The 20,346-nt window shown below is 38.5% G+C and overlaps 1 protein-coding gene across 1 annotated transcript in view; it reads left to right on the forward strand.

Moving 5' to 3' along the window:
- TECRL (trans-2,3-enoyl-CoA reductase like) overlaps positions 1 to 20,346 on the forward strand; it is a 1,073,904-nt gene that overhangs the window by 410,304 nt on the left and 643,254 nt on the right. Inside the window, exon 3 of the mRNA XM_044060983.1 lies at positions 15,247 to 15,291. Coding sequence (XP_043916918.1) covers positions 15,247 to 15,291 — 45 coding nt within the window. The remainder of the gene's footprint in view (positions 1 to 15,246; positions 15,292 to 20,346) is intronic.

A 20,346-nucleotide genomic window follows, 5' to 3' on the forward strand; every position in this document is an offset into this window, starting at 1 on the left:
AGATGTATACACACTCAAAATCATAATGAACAAATACAAAGTGGTAAAAGAGCTTCAGCGTAAAGATCTACATACAATCAAAAATCACAATGAAAAATGTACAAAGAGGTAAAAGTTATACTTAAGGAAGTCAGTGATTCAGTTCAGAACATTTAATTGGAAAACAAGCATGTATTAGGTCCCATTTAAGTGTCAGTGGAAGCTCAGTGTAACATTACTTACAATAGGTATAATCAATGCAGTTAAATGTATAAGGTGTGTGAGTTTGGTGTACTAAGAGATAGTTAGCGACTGATATATATATATATATATATATATATATATATATATATATATATATATATAAATATATATATATATATATATATATATATAGATAGATAATTTGATTAATCTATATTGCTGAATTTTTTTTTTCTTTTCTTTATTTTTCTCCACATACATTGTAAACGTGTACTCTAGTCTGCTGTATGTACCTGCTCTATATTGAATATATAAATGCTGTAGAAATTGTCTGTGAAAATACTTTATTGATTGTAAAAATGTCTGTCCTATAATTGGAGCTTTTCTCCTCGGGTCTCTGCTGACAAAGGGCACCTGCACAGCCAGACCAACCTGGTTAACAAATAGCAAATAAATAAGTAATAAATACAGTATATGTACTGCAAAGTTTATAATAAGAAAGAGGATTGAGAATGATCATAGGTACAGTGTTAGTGATAGAGTTTAAGAGTTATAGTCAGTAAGAGTGTTATAGATGATAGTTCACTTGATGCATATATATTAGGGGATAGGAAAGTTTGTATGCAAGGAAAGATAGATTTGAGTTTGGGGAATCAGGTTTTGGGAGGCTGAGAAATTTAATGCCATAAAGTGGAGAGATGCCAGCATAGAGACTGTTTGAAAGAGGAAGCGTTGCTAGTGGTCCTGATAGATGATGACAGGACATTCCAATGTTTGGTGACTGAGAAGGAGTAAAGCATTTGGCCAGCTAGAAGTTTGATTTTCTACTTGCAAGAGAAATTGGTTTTCATATCTGATTGGTCTGTTTGGTTGATAAAGAGTTAGCACAGGAGTGAGGGCTGGACATTCTGATGGTTTATAGATAATTTTGGGTGCTGTAGTTAATTGCAAATATGTAAGGTAATGCGGGAGTTCAAGCCAACTGAGTGTGTGGAAGGTGGAGCAGTGACGGGAGGAGCATTTTGCATTAGTTGCAAAACTTGACAATTTTATTGTAACAGGTTTCAATTTTTGTTTTCAGAGAGGACTGAATATTGGTGAGGGGGGGCACCATATCGGAGAGAAGGTAAGAGAAATGTTAATGCAAGGCTTTGTTTTGTAGAGCAGTTAAGAAAGTGCTTATGTCTGTAAAGAGTGCCCAGTTATTGATGAGTCTTTTTGACATTGTGAACATGCAGGTCAAAAGTTAGGTTTTCATCTAGTGTAACAACTACGTTTTGTGTGAGGGATTACCTCTATGATAGTTTTATTTTGTGAATATATAGGAAAAGTAAGACTTATTTAAGGTGATAGTTTTCTTTGGGGTGAACAGTAGAAGCTTGGTTTTGTTGGGGTTAAGGGCATGGTGGTTGTTGGTCATCCAGGTTTCAGTGAATAAGAAGACATTTTGTGTCAGTGACATAAGTTTAGATGTAGAGTAGGCAGTGCAGATGATAGGTGACTCATCTGCATATTGTATTACAGAACCACGAGTGAGAGAAGAGTGGGAGTTGTTAATGAAAACAGTGAAAAGGAGTGGTCCTACTATGGAGCTTTGGGGTCACCTGTGGATGTGTCTAAAATGGCTGAGAAAGAGTTATGCCATTTGGTGGATTGTTGTCTATTAGTGAGGTAGTTAGTGAACCAGTTAAGAGTAGGAGGGGTAATACCAAGTTTGGACAGTTTTATGAGAAGTAGGGAGTGGGAAACTGTATCAGGCTTTTGAGAAGTCAAGAAAGAGCGAGGATACAAGTTTGCCTGCATTTCAAGCTTGATTAACTGTCTCCATGAAAAATATAAGAGGAGCTGTGGTGCTATGACCAGGCAGGAAACTGTGTTGAGTAGAAAAAAGGAGTTGGTTTTGGAGTAGATAGTTTAGAAGTTGGTTATGTAAACATGTTTCCAGGATTTTGGATATAGGAGAGAGTATGGCAATCGGACAGAAATTGGAGATGTGTGTGTTGTTGTCTCCTTTGTGTAAAGGGAGGATGTATGCTTTTTTCCAGAGGGAAGGTACATAGGCCTCTTGACTAGATCTGCTGAGAATTATGCTGACAGGGTAAGCAATGGCTTTGGCTGAAATCTGAAGGTATTCTGGGGGTAGGTTGCGGGGGCATTACTGTCAGGTTTGAGCTTGAGAAGATGTGTTTTTATAGTAGCAATGGATATAGGGGAGAACGTAAGAGTGGGTAAAAGGGATATTGTGTAGACTGCTCATGGGGGGAGTGGGTTGGTGTTGGAGTCAGTTTAGGGAAATGTGGCTGTGAGGTTAGATATGGTGTTAATAAAGTATGTGTTGAAGAGGGTGGCTATTTCAGTAGGAGATTTGTCTGAATTTGGCCAGGGATTATTCTTGGTGCCAGGGTTTAGTGGAGAAGAAATGGAGTTCTAGAATTTTTGGGGTTTTGTTTATATTCATTTTGGAGGCTTAGATAGTGACTTTTTTGTCATTAATTACTAGGCGCTTTACTTGATTATGAAGTTGTTTGTATTGGAGGAGATCTGAGGGTTTTTTTTTTTCCATTTTTTCCATGCTTTGTCCCTAGTATTCATAACTTGCTTAGTGCTTCTGGAGAACCAAGTGGCATGATTTGTTTTTATTTATTCATTTTATTTATTTTACATTTGTTGACTGGGCTGTTCCAACTGGATATATGTCCATTTTCAGCAGAGGCCCAGGAAGAAAAGCTCCAAACGCATACATTAATAACAGGGAAAAATAACAATTATCTATGAAAATATTCATTAGCATATATTTGCAGAAGAAATATTAGAAATTAATTACAAAAAACTATAAATTAAAGATATACAAATTGAGCATAATAGAAGAAAGAGTGAAGCATTAGTTGAAGTTCTCTAATCAGAAAAAATAGAAAGTACTTGGGAGGATATATAAAGCTAATCAGGTTTAGTACATGGGCAGAGCCAGTGGGTTTTGAGGTGAGATTTGAGTTGGGATTTAAAGCAGGGAGGAGGAGAGAGTGCAGTGAGATTGTCAGGAAGGGAGTTCCAGATTTTCCTACTGTGTTTGAGAACAAGGAGTTTCCGGCCATGTTATAGGATTTACAAACTGAAATAAGAAGTTTATTAGAAGAACGTAGGCTTTTAAGATTGCAGTAAGGAGTAATAAGTGTAGTGAGTATGGGAGTATTAAAAGGTTTGTACAGGATTTTATGGGCTATGGAGAGTTGGTGAAATAAAATCAGGTTTTGTAGCTCAAGCCATCCTAATTGGATTAAGTTTATGTAGTGGTGAGTTCTAAAAGTAGAGCCAGAGGCAAATCTTGCAATACTGTTGAAGGCAACAGCCATTTTGCTGAGGTTAGCTTTGGACAGATTAGTGTAGATAGACGAGGCATAAAGGAGGGTGGAAATTAGGTGTGAGTGGGTGATGGATGTTCTGGCAAGTGGAGTAAGGAATGGTTTAATTCTGTACAATGAGCCTAGTTTTCTGTTAACTAGTTTTATAGTGTTGTTAATGTGAGTGTCGAAGCTTAGATTGTTGTTAATCTCCACTGCTAGGAGCCTGGTAGTTGGGTCGGGGGAAATATAGGTGCCATTACTTAACAAGACAAATTACATTTTATTCTCTTTCGTCAGTGAGGGGTGAATTTGTTTAATATGTTGAAGAATGTTGAGTTAAAAAATTCCACAGCTTCATCTATGGGACGGACTTTTAGTATGTTCCAATTGACATTACTCAGGATGTCACAAAAGGTTGCTGAGTCAAATTTGGTTAAGTTTCTAGTTAGGTTATATTGGTGTTGAATGGGTATTAGAGATCTTACATATAATATAGGCAGGCTGGTGGTCATTAATGTTAGAAGATAGTGAGCCTGCTGAAGAAATTTTATTTGGGTCAGTCTACAATGGAGGCATTTTCTTTATTTTTGTTGGGTTTAGTTATGTTAGTAATTAATTGTATAAAGTTGAAGAGGTTGATTGTGGATAAAGTAGAGTGGTTAGATTGATTTAGCCAGTTTATATTTACATCTCCTAGAATGATTGTTTCATTGTTTATGTTGCCTGAAGTCCAGGCAAGGATTTATTCTAAGATGGGAATGTTGTGTCCTGGGGGGATATATAGGGCTATTATGCAGAGGTTCTTACAGTTATTAATTTTTAGGAATGATACTATAACTTCGGCAGTGGAGAATTGTGGAGTGGAGTCAGAATAGGGGACTCTAGTGAAGGTATTTGGAAACAGAAGTGCAACTCTTCATCTTTTTTTGCAAGGTCTGTCAGCTCTTGGACAGGAGTAGCCTGGGGTGGGGAGGGGGGGGATTCTGAGTTTTTTATGTGCAGTTTTAACCAGTTTTCAGTTGCAGCAATTATGTCAGGTTTATTGTGAGATATCCAGGCACGGAATTCTGGGATTTTATTTCTGACACTCTGGAGGTTAAGGGTTGTGACATTTAGTGATTTTTATGAGTTGGGGGTGTTGAAAGTAGAAGGAGTAGGACCTGGGTTAGGGTGGATGTCTCTGCATTGAGATAGACTAGTAAAGATATATTGGGGATTCATAGGGAAATGTTATAGTTTAGAGTTATAGAGGTCTGTAGTAGATGTATGGTTGAGGGTGTTATATTTGGGGAGAAGAATTATGAATTTAGTGAGCAGGAGTATGTTAAGTACATATAGACTAGATGTGAGAAGCTAGTGAGAGTGAGGGTTTGGATAGATCTTACAGATGTAACTTTAGGAGGTAAGTGTGTTGTGTGTAGTGGTGTTAGGTTTGATAGGAGAAAGAGGGATAGGGAGAGAGTCATAAGTAGTATAGTAGGTGTAGCAGAAATGAGAGGCATGATAGATAAAGGAGTAATGTATGAACTCTGGGTATAAACGGTTAATGGTAAGGAGATGGGTCTTGAAAAAGTAGGTTCCCTAGGGGGAATGGAGTAGTTGCCACAGAGAAATGGTCCAGGAGCAGGTAGTAGTGGTAGTGGATAAACCCAAAGGTAAATTAAAAAACAGAGTACCCCGGAGGAGGGGGATAACTATAGTCTTGGAACACTAGCCAGGGTATGCAGTTTACAGAGACTACAAACTAAGTTTAGGGGTTGGGCACGTGAAGACAGTTAGAGGGGGTAAGCAGCCAGCCAGCAGATGTAAGTGTGCACACCAAAGCCAGGATAATATTAGGTTGCTCATACAGCTCCTGTAGACTTTATTACGTTGTTGTATATTGACAAAGAGAAGTAAGTAGCACTATTGCAGGGTTTAATATTGGGGAGACATACTATGAAACAGGCAGGAGCAAAATTTCCAGTAGTTGAATGCAATTCTTGGAGAGGGGTTCTTTTCAGGGGAAGACAATATTCTGACCATTGTTACAAAGGCAAGAGTAGAGCACCACAGAATGTCCCTTCAGGGTTAAGGGTTGTGACATTTAGTGATTTTTATGAGTTGGGGGTGTTGAAAGTAGAAGGAGTAGGACCTGGGTTAGGGTGGATGTCTCTGCATTGAGATGGACTAGTAAAGATATATTGGGGATTCATAGGGAAATGTTATAGTTTAGAGTTATAGAGGTCTGTAGTAGATGTATGGTTGAGGGTGTTATATTTGGGGGGAAGAATTATGAATTTAGTGAGCAGGAGTATGTTAAGTACATATAGACTAGATGTGAGAAGCTAGTGAGAGTGAGGGTTTGGATAGATCTTACAGATGTAACTTTAGGAGGTAAGTGTGTTGTGTGTAGTGGTGTTAGGTTTGATAGGAGAAAGAGGGATAGGGAGAGAGTCATAAGTAGTATAGTAGGTGTAGCAGAAATGAGAGGCATGATAGATAAAGGAGTAATGTATGAACTCCGGGTATAAACGGTTAATGGTAAGGAGATGGGTCTTGAAAAAGTAGGTTCCCTAGGGGGAATGGAGTAGTTGCCACAGAGAAATGGTCCAGGAGCAGGTAGTAGTGGTAGTGGATAAACCCAAAGGTAAATTAAAAAACAGAGTGCCCCGGAGGAGGGGGATAACTATAGTCTTGGAACACTAGCCAGGGTATGCAGTTTACAGAGACTACAAACTAAGTTTAGGGGTTGGGCACGTGAAGACAGTTAGAGGGGGTAAGCAGCCAGCCAGCAGATGTAAGTGTGCACACCAAAGCCAGGATAATATTAGGTTGCTCATACAGTTCCTGTAGACTTTATTACGTTGTTGTATATTGACAAAGAGAAGTAAGTAGCACTATTGCAGGGTTTAATATTGGGGAGACATACTATGAAACAGGCAGGAGCAAAATTTCCAGTAGTTGAATGCAATTCTTGGAGAGGGGTTCTTTTCAGGGGAAGACAATATCCTGACCATTGTTACAAAGGCAAGAGTAGAGCACCACAGAATGTCCCTTCAGGAGACTGTAATACAAAAAGGAAAGTTAGTGAAAATCGACAATCATGAAGGGAGACTACAATAGTAAAAAAGGGTAGATAACAAGGTAAGGGTTAGGAGAATATCAGAGGACAATATTCTGGAAGATAGACAAACACCACAAGGAGGGAGTAAAACTACAGGTCGCTGACTTTGAAAGGGAGGGCAACAGGCATGTGGAGTAGTAAGAGAAAATTAGTGGGGAGAAGCAGGAATCCAGCACTGGAGTCCATTCTTGTTCAGCAAAGGCAGAATAAGGGTATTAGCAGTTATGTAGTGCGATTAACAATCCTATGAGTAATACTAGTTTAGTATGGGAGTATAGGGAGAACAGCATGTAGAGGAGTACAATGCAGTACATTTAAAACTGTAAATTCAGATTAGAACTACAGGAACAAAAGGCTGAATACAGTATAGATACAAACAGTAAAAATAGTTCCAGGAAGTAGCTTCTTAAGGGGTCTAGTCTGTACTAGGGATAGAGTATGATATGGTTGTATCTACAGTTTCTGATTTTTTTCTCTTATTTTTTAGACCAGGCAAAGATGCTCTGTTCGAGGGCAGTAGCTTCTGAACTGTTGCCATGATAGGAGAAATAAAGTCACAAGCATCAATTAATTGGACATAATTAGGTCACTATAATCTGAACTCACAATGAGTAGTAGTTAAGAGATGAGATAGCAAAGGCACATACTATGGGTAACCAAACACTTAGTGCAAGTAATACAAGCAAAAAAGAAAAAAATTCCATCTTATCTATTTGCAGTTTAAAATATAGGATAGCAATGACACTTTCTGTAGATTGCCTAATGAAGTTGCTCAACCGATGTTAAATGCCTGTTAAAGCACGTAGCTTATATTAGTGCATGTATTCAGGTGGCATTTGCATTCACAAAAAACACTGTACTAACAATATGAAAAGCTGGTCCAAGTGAGAAATCTCACAGATGATACTTACAGAATTTAGCAGGTTTGGCCAGTTGCAACAAAATGAACAAGGCTAGACAGACTCTTTCATTAGCATACAACGGGAAGCAAATATTACATTAGTTAGCAATGCTGTGGCAGCTAAAAAATATGATAATCATAACAATATGATTCTACAGCTCAATTCTGCTTAAGCAAGTACATTGTTTAGACCAACCTAATACATAATTATAAAGACCATGGTCAATAATTACAATCATTTAGCAACAATAGAATGTTATACACTACGCGAGACACAGATAAATTAACCAGCACGACATGCATTTGCTATAAAAATTGTATTAAACATGAAAATTAATGGAGCAATTACTTTGGCCCAGGTGATGCACATACGAATTACTTGGAGGGCCAGGGTGCTACAAATGGGTCTGAGGAAAAGAGGGATTTGAAATGGTGCCAGAGAGTTCAGGAGACTAAGTAAACTTCAGTTGAGGGGGGATGGGTTAAAGAGGGAACAGCAAATGGAGGAGGTGAGAGAAAAGAATGAAGGAGGGGCAGAGAGCAAGGAGAGAGTAGAACCGTGCGGGTATAGAGGATGGGGAACATGTGCAGAGGTAGATGAGTGACAAAAATGGATACAAAGAGAAGGCTTAAGAAGAAAGAGGGTTACAGGAACAGAAAAAAAAGGGGGAGGGTTCAGCAGGCAACACAGCTGTGAATGGTGGATTGCAAAGTTATAGAAACTATCAGTGAATCTTGAGAAAATTGGCTACCTAGGGGGGATGGAGCATTTGTCAGACAGAAATGGTCCAGAGGGCAGATAGTAGTGGTAGTGGGTAAAACCCAGAGATAAATTAAAAAACAGAGTGCCCCTGAAGAGGGGGTAATTATAGTCTTGGAGCACTACCCTAGCTTTACAGTTTACAGAGAGTATAAACTAAAATAGGAGTTTAGGGTTTGGGCACGTGAAGACAGTTGGGGACATAGTCAGCCAGCTAGCTGAGGTAAGTGTGCACACCAAAGCCAGGATAATATTAGCTTGCTCAAACAGTTCCTGTAGACTTTAGTACATTGCTGTATATTGACAAAGAGAGGTAAGTAGCACTATTCCAGGATTTAATATTGCAGAGACATGCTTTGAGCCAGGCAGAAGTAAAATTTCCAGTAGTTGAATGCAGTTCTTGTAGAGGGGTTCTTTTCCAGGGAAGACAATATCCCAACCGTTGTTACAAAGGGAAGAGTAGAGGACCGCAAAACGTCCCTTCAGCAGTGAAAGTTAATTAAGATCGGCAATCATGAAGGGAGACTACAATAGGAAAAAAAGGGGTAGAAAACAGGGTAGGGGTTAGGAGAAAATCAGAGAATAAAATTCTCTGAGAAAAGTGAGAAAATGGCACAAGATAATATGAAATGATAAGAAGCAAAGGATGAAATATACTTGATCTTATGAGTGAATCATGCTGCTGCCTTTGCTGCTGTTTCTGTTATACCATGCCCAACCCAGCGAGAGTACTGAAGCCATATAAAAGTCTAGAAACTAAACATATTAAAGTGGTGGCCATATTTCTATGGCTATTTACAAAGGTTAGTCCAAATGTAGTGGCATGTATCATAAAGGGCTCACAATGTTTTTTTTTTTTTTTTTTTTTTTGAGAATGATGCATCATTCTTTCAGCTTTCTTTAGTACTGAAGGAATAAAGAGATTATTTCATATGCAGTGTATCACTGGTGCTTACCATCTGTAAGTTCAGCTGAAATTAAGCCACTTTGATGGTTTTTTGCACCCCCTTTTATTTAGTGTAAATAATTTTTACGTAATTTGAATGTGTTTTCTATTTTGGGTGACTTATCTATGATTGTCAGCTAAAGCTTACACAGGTATGTATGCGTCACTAATGCAGTTCCTTCTGTGCATACTTTATTCAGAATGATCACATTTTCTGGAGTTTATAAGGCTTTTATTTTTAGAAGCTGCATGTCATTATGCACTTAAAGTGATGGTATTACTTATGAGAGCTACAGTTTTATGTATCGTAGGAGGGTGAAGTTATTAAGTAAAATTATTGCTATTGTTACTATTAAAAACACGAATCATTTACAGTCACATATTTAACTATCCTCATAATTTTATAGTTTCTATCTGCACACTGTGACATCTTTACCTAAGCTGAGCTCTGCTCCAGGCAGTTGAGCTTAATGATTCCCTCTGCAGGCTGAGCCCAAGGAAGTCAGAGAATGAAATGCAGTCATACATCTAACACATGACCTTTGAAAAGTATCCTGGGATCATGAAGTTTTCTGTTATTTGTGAAATGAAGACTTCCTTGGGGAAATCACAGTGTTGTGGAGAACATCAGTAGAATCAATGGCATTACACAAATGACTATTCGCTTTTTCACAATCATTGCATGCCAACTTGTTCACGGCATTTGTCACAATGTTCCTAATGATGGCAAATTATAGTTAATTTACTGGGACCAAGTGAAGGTAAATAGTTTCTGCACAGCTTTTATAAAATATTAGTAAGGATCCTCAAGATAAATAATGTGGATAAAAGCATAAATGGCCTATAAATATTCTTGTAGTTTATTTATTTATTTATTTTATTTATTTTACATTTGTTGACTGGGCTAGTCAAGCTGGATATATTTCCTAAAAAATGTAGTTTGACACTACTTAACCAGAACGGCTAAAAAGAAGAAAACAGCAAGCAAAGAATAATAAAATTGCCGAGTAGTAGGAAAAATGTGCATATGGCATACCCCACTTCTACACACACACACACACACACACACACACACACACACACACACACACACACACACACACACACACACACACACACACACACCAATATATACACGTATGTACATGCTCTCAGACAAGAGCTAATATGGTGGTATATAATAATCTGAGGAGCAAAATGCAGGATAGGAGACACTTTCATATAAGAAAAAAAAAACACAGCATGAAATGTGATGAACCTTACAGCTTTTAGGAAATAAAACACAAATCACAGTGATACTATATTAACTGGATTTATTGTGGAAGACAGCTGTGGTCATTACATGTTTTTTTTTTCAAAATTATAAGGTCTGAGAAGAAAGGATTATTCCACATTTGTAAGAGTATGCATGTTTGTTATGGAAAAGTTTAGTAAGGAATATTTTTCATTCAAACTAAATCACTAATTATAGTATGCTATTATATTCACTGTAAAAAGTCTGGTCCAAACAATGTAATTTATGTGACATTGCCTTTTGCGGGAAATTGAGAAAAGCTAGCTTGTATTTTCCTTGGAATTCAGATATTTGAATTGTTGGGTGTGGGAATGATTTTATATAATTACTGATGTATTGTCAGAGTTTACATTAGTCAGCAAAATAACTTAAGAAAATAATAGACTTCTGCTCAAGTATATCAGGGCTTGTCTTTTAGAAATAAAATAGAGAACATGGTTACTGACATAAACAATATGGCTTGCTGACTGCTCACTTCTACAGTATAAGTAAAGACAAGTTCATTATAGATTGTACATCTCTGTGCAATAGGTCAAGTGTCCCAGATAAGCGAGTATCTACTGTGATACATTGATAAAGGAACCATCTGTAAGCACTCCGTTCTTAATGATAATATGGTCCAAAGATATTTCAGCTATTTTCTGCATCACATGTCCATATTTTCTTCAAAATAATACATTAATTATGGTATCAAACATCAGAAACAATTGTACGATTCTCTTCTATGTGATTTGCCAAATTATGTTTGTACAAGCTATTTGTGGCAAAGATATATATATATATATATATATATATATAGAGAGAGAGAGAGAGAGAAAGATAATTTTTAATATAAAAGTTTAAAATATTATGTGCAATGCATTTATATGTAGCTAGATGGATAATCCTTTGAAGATTTTTGTGCTGTATTGTTTTCATTTGTGATGCAGTCTTGCATAGTCCTGAATGGTGTGTTGTACTTGATAATATTCATTACTGTGCAACTTTAACTACAAGAAAGAAGGGTGCCTGTTGATTTGTTTGTTGAATATAAATAGATCAGAGAATGTTCACTCAGCTATTTTTGATGATAGTGGAATTTTTTTGTTTCTACTTTGTTTTGTGTTCTTGGAGTTGGTACGTATAAGTTTGGGGGATGTCCCTCACATGAGAGTTGTGGAGGGGATTTCACCTTGCAAAAAAGAGTTCTTCATATTTTCAGCAAATTTAATTTCTGTGAATGTTTTCCACTATTAAGCTTTATCTCAGTTTGAATACTCACCCTTCTAACTACCCTTTTAGAAATGCACATGAACTAGGTGACAATTATACATCAAAATGTCTTCATTTGAGATATATTTTGTAATCTAATATATTCATGATGTTAAGGACAATGGAGGTGTGATGCAGCCCGATGTTGTTTAGCTGTATATTAGTGCAAGCATAGCGCTGGTATTCCAGGAAAAGGGCTACATAGTAAGCTTTAGTGCAGCTGTGTTACTGGCAGCAGTTGCTCTAGTAAACACAGCAGGGATGGTCACATGACATACATGACTGAAGCAGTGAGGTGGTGTACCCAGCACTAGGCACATTTATATTCACAATGAAGCACTTCATAGCACCAGGATGGCCAGTAAAGCAAAGTGCCAGTTTAGTTTGTTATATGAAATTAGAGCACAGAAGGAGATACTAAAGCTAGAAGTGGGGCAACATCAAGCAGAAGAAGACACACAAGAACAACTAGAAAGAAAAATAGGTGTGTGTGTGTGTGTGTGTGTGTGTGTGTGTGTGTTTGTGTGTGGATGTGGTAGGGAACCGTTTTTTTGGCAGGTGCTCATTTTCCTATGGTAGCAAGGAGCATGTGCTGGAAGAAGGAAATAGGTAAGGCAGCACAGGTATGCAACAAACATAAAATGCAGACAGTGGCAGGCAGGGGTAGAATGGAAGGTTGAGGTGTGGAGAGAGACAGGCAAATGTAGGACAGCTGATAAAGGGGAGGACTGGACTACAAAATGGGTCTATGGAGTGACCACTTCACAGGAGAACCTACTCAGACGTCAGTCACTTCTGCATCTGACATAATAGGTAGACCCTACCTCTGGTGGTACAGTGGTCAGGGACAGTTGACCATGCAACTCTATCATCTGCAGAAGATTCCTCGAGGTTCAAATGCATGAGACCAGCTACCATTGCATTTCAGACATGACCTGCCACTTTACCTGATGATAGATAGCCCAGGGAGACCTGTCTGGGCCACTATCAGATAAGAAGCTCCCACTCCCCTCCTGAGATGCAATTATGAAAACCATCTGTGAATTCATCAAGTTGTCTTCAGCAGGGTGGTCATCATCTCTTAGCTTAGATGCAGACTTGGTGACCACTAGTAACATAGCGCCAGACACATCATCTGGTGTGGGCTCATGTTGCTGCAATTGTTTCACATCCCACATCATAGTGCAACATGCCAAAAAAAAAATGCAACATATTAATATACATGTGTATAACAACTTATTTTTTAATTTTACACTGTAGATAGACATTTAATTACTATGCATACCCCTCCATCTGAACAAGCTGCCAGTTTTCCTTAGACATTTATCTCTGTTGAAGGCTATATGTTCTGCTGCTACTGTAAAAGAAAACAGATACTAGTTAGTACAAAGTGCTGCTTTCAATGGGAGGCAATGAAGGAAACAGACAGTACCCAGAAGATGCCTTGCAAAAGCCTTTATACAGTGCCTACTGTAAAATACAGTTTTCTTCTCGCCCTAACCTCTGCCTGCAACTAACATAGTAGGTCTAGGTGGCACCTTCACAGATCACCATACTGGTGGCTGCATTGCTTGTCAGAGTAGGTATTGCTAGTGTTATCAAGTACCACACTGACAAACTGCTGCATGGCATTTATTTTATATAAGTGACCATCATAATGTCCAAAAGGTGCTTCTGATAATCTCAAACAACAAATTATGTAAAAAATTATAATCCAAAAATCAAAAAGCTAATGTCTAAAAAGGCTTTATTTAAAAAAAACAAAAATGATGCCTTACATTAAAAAAACTCCTCAAAGGTTAAAATACAAATCACAAAACACAGTATATATAACCACCTTAACCACTATAATAAATCAGTTATCCAATAGAAATAATTTCCATGCCAACTCAGTATTTAATCCATGTGATTGCAACATGTTAAATTGTACAATATACATCGCTTGTGAAGCAGAGTTAACATATACTTTTCAGTACACCCCAATTTAAAATTAATTTGTCTCATAATGGAGTATTTCAGAACTGAAACAGTTCCCACTTGACACTTTCATAAATGGTCAGCTACATAATTTTCTTTGTTTTTATTTCGACAGTCCACTAAATGCTCTAAAATTCTAACTTTTGCTGTTTGAGTAGTTTTGCCAATATAATAAAGTTTACATGGAGGCGGCCATGGTGGTGCAGCGGTTAGCATTGCCGCCTCACAACAAGAGGTTCTCCAGTTCAATTCTTGGCTAGAGTGCCTTCTGTGCGGAGTCTGCATGTCTTCCCTGAATTCGTGTGAGTTTCCTCCTGGTGCTCCGGTTTCCTCCCACATTACAAAGACATGCATCTGGAGCATTTCTCCCGGGGCCACAAAAAATTGAGAATTGAAAATTGGCTTTGTTTCAAGTTGGACTTTCCTGGTTAACAAATGTTAAATAAATAAATAAAATAAAAAAAAAAGAGTTGGACCCTTACAACCAATCAAGCTCCCACTGCTAGAATTCCAGTAACTTGCTAGCAGAGGCTGGATCAGATGATTCACTTTCAGTACACCTGGCTGAGCAGTTGCTGAAACTTGAATGTGAGTTTAGGGTAATAGCTGCTGCAACAGCTGGATACCACCAAGGTCTCCTCATGGAAATGGTAAGTGGGGGTAGGTAAATGTGGAGGGGGACTTTAGGTTTTGGGAGGGGATTTTAGCTTTAGTGAACAATCAAGAGTAAGAGCAGGGATAGGGTTAAGGAAGGGAGAGACATTTTAGATTTAGGGAATGATCAGGAGTTAGTGCAGGGATATATTTAAGGAAGGGAGGGGGTTTTTAAGTTTACTGAGTGATCAGAACTAAATACAATGTTATGGATAGGGAGGGAAGAGGGTTTTAGGCTAAGGGAGTGATCTGGAGTTAATGCAGGGCTAGGGTTAAGTAAGACAGGAGATTTTAGCTTTAAGGAGATATCAGGAGTAACACAGGGATAGGGTAAGGAAGGGAGGGGGATCACTCAGTTAGGGTTAGAAAGGTACAAGGGATTTTAGGTTTAGGGAGTGATTGGAAGTTAGTTTTACAGTGAGAGGGTTCTCATAGTTCATGGGAATAGGAGAGGTGGAAATTAGGGTACTTACCAACATGAGGGAGTTATAGAAGGAAACTGCGTTGCAAGCTAATGGTATGTGTTCACTTGTAGTAGATACTTGCTGAGTGGTACAGGCAGTTAAATTCAGTGAAAAGAAAGGATTTTAGTCTTGTTAGGAATGCATAAGAGTAGACCTTTTAACATACAGAGACAGAAATGTAGATACTTAATAAAATACAATTGTGTAGCAATGAAATGTAATTGAGTTTGCTGAAATTCAAGCTTATCAAAACTTGTAATTGCTGTATCTGCAAAGAGGAAAAGTTATAAATTAATAGGAGAATGTATCCTTAAATGTACTTCTTTCCGTTTAATCAATGTCTTTTTTATTTCTCTGCTTACTTCACAGGCCCCCATTGCTGTCCTTCCCATGTGGGACTTCGATTAGATCGCAGTAAGCTACAGCATTTTTTCATGTAGTATTTTTACCATAAGCATACATTTTTATGTAGTAGTTCATACACGTATACACAGTTGAAACAAAACAGAAATATAACTGTCAGTGCTTTGGTTGCATTGGATGCATCTATATAATGTTTAGCGGTCTAACTTTGAAAACATTATAAACTGAAGAATGTTACTGTCAGGGCAGTGCACAGCTGACCCTAAAAAAACTATCATAATTGATCCCAGCAAATTGAAAATGCATCAAAATGCAATGCTGTGGCATAAGAAGTAAATGCAGTTTTTAGGTAATAAACATGATGCTTAAATTACACAGACTGATAAAGAAAGAATGAAAAGAATAAGGAAGCAGGTAGAAGGAATAGCTTGGGACAGGAATGTTTTTACTTTTACATATCTCTGTTTACCTTTATTCCAAGAAGCATGCAATAGTAAACGGGTTTGATCTTGACTAACTACAGATACACTCTTAATAGCAAATATTTGCAGGTTTGACCAAAAAGTAAATACCTCATGAAACTGTTTTTCATTCTATATAGACAAAGCAAATAGAGCCTTCAAGGAGAGAATTTTAGAACACCTAAGAGACATTAGGAATGCTAAGGAAACAAGTGCGTTGGCCATGCATGTTGCGAAAGAAGGCACTGCATATAAGTTTAAATTTTTTGTTCTAGAAGTCATACACGATAGTATTAGAGGTGGTGACCTCAATAATAAGACAGAATCAGTGGAACAGAAGTGGATTATACGTTATCAAGCTGACAAACCTCCAGGTCTCAATAGTAAGGTGTCTCTGAAGCCCTTTTTAAAAGCTAGAGCACTGAAACATTGACCAAGTAGTACCAGGCTTATGTCCTTAGTTTCTTATATATATCTTTGCTATGGTTTTTATTTTATATGTCTGCAAGATTGACCAGTTTTATATACATATTTTTAGACAGCTTTTATTATATATATATATATATATATATATATATATATATTTTTTTTTTTAGTATATTTAAATGTTGATACATTTTAAAATTTATATTTATGTTTATGTGATAGACCAGAGTCAATTTTAATTATGTACTTAGCAATTTTTGAGCTGCAATGTATGTTTTATGGTGTTGCTGATTTACACACTCATGTTAGTTTCTTCACTGCTTAGACAAGGCAATGAATGTGTTAAATTGGTTCAGTGATTAGTGTGCCTCATGGCTGCTAGAATGTTTAAAGATGTGACTTGAGTTTTAACATTTTGGTCTGAGGAAGCAGATGTAATCTGTGAAAGCGCTTACCTTGTTGTGTTGCTATTAAAGAGTGCTGTGTTGGAACCAGTTTGTCTTTTTCTTCACTATTTTTCTGTTTGCTACATTGGTTCCTTTATCGGTTCAGAGGTTTATTTTGACTTTACTTTTCTTGTACATTGCCCATAAACTCATCCAAAGCAGCCTGGTTACCAGCAGAAAATCAGTTTCTATAAAATCTGCTTCCTATCTGCCATAAGTTTACTAAGCTCTGTCTCCAACCTACGTACCAGGATAATAGTAAAAAAAACCCATCACATCCTCCTTCATTAGGAAAAGCTGCACATAGCATTCAACTCCCCTTTACAATTAGGAATACATGAGTACCACAAAGGCCTTTCCCAGGGATTTCAGAAGACAGCTGTTGTAAAAGCACCTGTGACACTGTTCAGGCCTTATATTCCACCATTGTACTGAAGTCGACAAAGAGGCTATTATGTGTTCCAGTCTTGCCCACCCCCTTTAAATGTCACATTTACAGAAACTAGTTTCACCAACTCTTCCTTTTCTGATTCCTCCACCCATGTTCATTTCCATTCTAAATTGTTCAAAGCATGGGCCAGGCAACTCCCATGTTCCTCAAATAAATATTGATAGTAACCCTGGAAGGCATCACAAATTTCTAAAGCACTGAATTATTGTTCCCCATCCTTATACTTTACTGCTTCAGTGGGTGCCTACATCTTTTTCTCCTTCAACTTCTATGCAGGCCATTAAGCATTTTGCTGTCTATTTCATCCTATGCCTATGAATATGCACCATTTCTAGCCAATTCAGCTTCATCTTCCTCTCTTCCACCTTATTCAGCTTCTCTTTTAACACTAATATCCTCCACTTTCCCCATCACAAACACTTTCTTTTGTCCTTGCCAGTCCCTCAACTGTTTGTACAGTTCACGGTCTAACTTTTCTTATCTGTCCTCATCTTACTCCCTTGCCCATGACACTCTCTGATTGGCAACCACACCTTTTGAGCTAAGCCACATGGGCCCTTGAAGACCCCTGATACCCAACTTCCTGACAAGTGGCCAATTCCAGTGTCTCCCACCCATGCAGGAGATATTACTAGTAAGAGTTCAACCTCCATCTGTCAGAGAACCATTGACCCTACCTACACATATTGCTACCCAGACCATAGCTATGTGTATGATATGCCTGGTCCTACCCACCCTTGATTTAGAGCTACAACAGTAGAGTGTCCTGCCTCTGGCTTATTGAATTTTAGTTGTCTACACACCATTCCTCAGGACATGCCCTAAATCTGATATCCTTGAAACATCACCATTCTAATCCTCCTTCATTCAGTAGCACTCACACTCCAAATTTATATCTCAGTGACATCATAACACTATATGCTTTGAAACATGCTTAATACAGCACCAGCAACTCATTCCACAACAGCTCACATCCTCAACCAGCCACACACTCACAATAAACAGCTCATTTGTCAGTCTTGTCAAATGTTATGTATCCCCACACACAGGCACAACACACCACATGCTCACTCCAGTTACACTGGACAATCATCCCAACAAAGCAGGCCAAATGTTTTCTGAAGGAAAACATACCACACATCCCAACACATTCAGGATGTACAGATCTGACATCAATTAAGAGTTTTAGCTGCTAGAACACAATACTCACACACACACACACACACACACACACACACACACACACACACACACATACACACACACACAAACAAACACATGCACACACACACATGCACGTGCACAAACATGCGCGCACATGCACAAACATGCATACACACACGCATACACACACACACACACACACACACACACACTCACACACACTCACATGCACATACACCTTATTGAACCCCACCATACACAGAGCACACACTTGATATTTAACACCACTTCTAGTCAGAAAGCTAGGATAATTAAATCTGGCCTTGGTGTCAGCAGCTTAGTGCTCAAAATGTGGAATATACTTTGAGTGTTTCACTGCACCCTTGAACAGTTCTAATATCTGCAAAAAGAAACATATAGTGAGGCACACTGATGTCCCACTCACTAGGCTGAATAAGGAGAAAGTAACAGTCAGCTGCCTGTTAGGTGCCAGGATCCACCACATAACGCACGCACTCAGGTCCCTCAACAACAGATACAAATATGACTCTGTCATTGTACATGTGGGTGTGAATGGCCTGAAACATACCTCCCTGGACTACATAAAAAGAGATATGGAGGAGCTCTCAGATTATGTAGCCAAGGTGGGTATGACCCTAGCCCTGAGCAGCCTTCTACCATCACCCAGAATAATACTACAATACAAGCAGAAAATGATTGATTTCAACAATTGTCTAAGTTTCTGGTGTAATTTTAAGGGGATCCAGTATCTGTCTGCCTGGGATGACATGACTGACAGACCTTGATGCTTTGCCAGAGATGGCCTGCATCTGTCACCCCTGGGCTTCCAGATACTGGACAAGGCTCTTGCCACTCCTACAGTGCCTTTTTTAGGCTGGTTTTCAAAGACCAAATTACCACCGTAACAGCTACAAACAAATGCAATCTGATGGTCATGCTGCTCAATGCTAGAAGTCTAAATCTCAAAATGCACTCACTCAAAGCACTCCTTAAAATGGAGAACATCGACATTTGTGCTGTAACAGAGACCTGGTTCAAGGCAGCAGAAAGCACCCCTGCACTACCAGGCTATAACTCATTTCACACATTTCGGCCCCAGAACTTGGACCAAAGCCTCAAAGGTGGTGGTGTTTACATATTCATAAAGGATGCACACACCTCCAGACTGGTAGCCCACCATAATGCATCAGAGATACTTCAGGTGCAGTTAACATTAGGTAAGACAAAGATTCAGGTCGTAGCCTGTTATAGGTTTCCAACCATGTCCCAAGACTCACACTCCATGTTCCTAAAAACCCTGGAAAATATTCGGGTCCAACCTAACACTCTCATACTGGGTGACTTCAACTACCACTCCATTAACTGGGAAAACTACTCATGTACCAATACACTTGCCCAATGTTTCCTGGAATTCATTAATTCCAATGCCCTGGACCAGCTTGTTCTTACCCCCACTAGAGGTAGCAACATCCTTAAACTGGTCATTACTAACATGGGCGACCATTACTCTACACCAGTAGTTAACCCCTCCTTGGTTAGATCCAACCATAAACTAATCACCTTGGAAATCCACATCCCCCCTCACAAAGGTAGCCACCATGAAAAACTTCTCCAAAGCTAACTATGGGCTTCTTAAAAAAGAGATGACGGCACCCATGAAAATTGTGAATAGTTGAATGACTGCTGAATCATACACCAATGCACTGCATGAACACAAACACAAATGCATGGATCTCACCATACGCAATAGAACCAAGATGCTCTCTCCAAAAAAAGGAAGCCAATCTGGTGGTCCCCTGCCATAAACAAACTCTACAACAGAAGGAAGAAACTGATGTGGAATAAGGTGAAGTTCCAAGACTGGAAAAACTCCCTTATCAGCCTCAACAAAAAGTTGAGATCCCTCATCAAATCCTCTAAAGCTAGCTATGAAAACAGAATTTCAGCAGATAGTAAAGAAAACCACAAGACCTTCTATAGTTATGTAAAGAATCTCCATGGCAATACCCAGATTTACTCTGTGCTACTGCACAATGGTACGTCCGATACCGAGCCAACAGATATTGCCACTATACTGGCCGACAGATTCAGTGCCTACTTTACCCCTCCCACCCCCCCAAAGGACCAGTCATAATAC

This window comes from Protopterus annectens, chromosome 2.part0 (genome assembly GCF_019279795.1).
Source record: "Protopterus annectens isolate FY-2018-M chromosome 2.part0, PAN1.0, whole genome shotgun sequence".
In the NCBI taxonomy this organism is placed as follows: Eukaryota; Metazoa; Chordata; order Ceratodontiformes; family Protopteridae; genus Protopterus; species Protopterus annectens.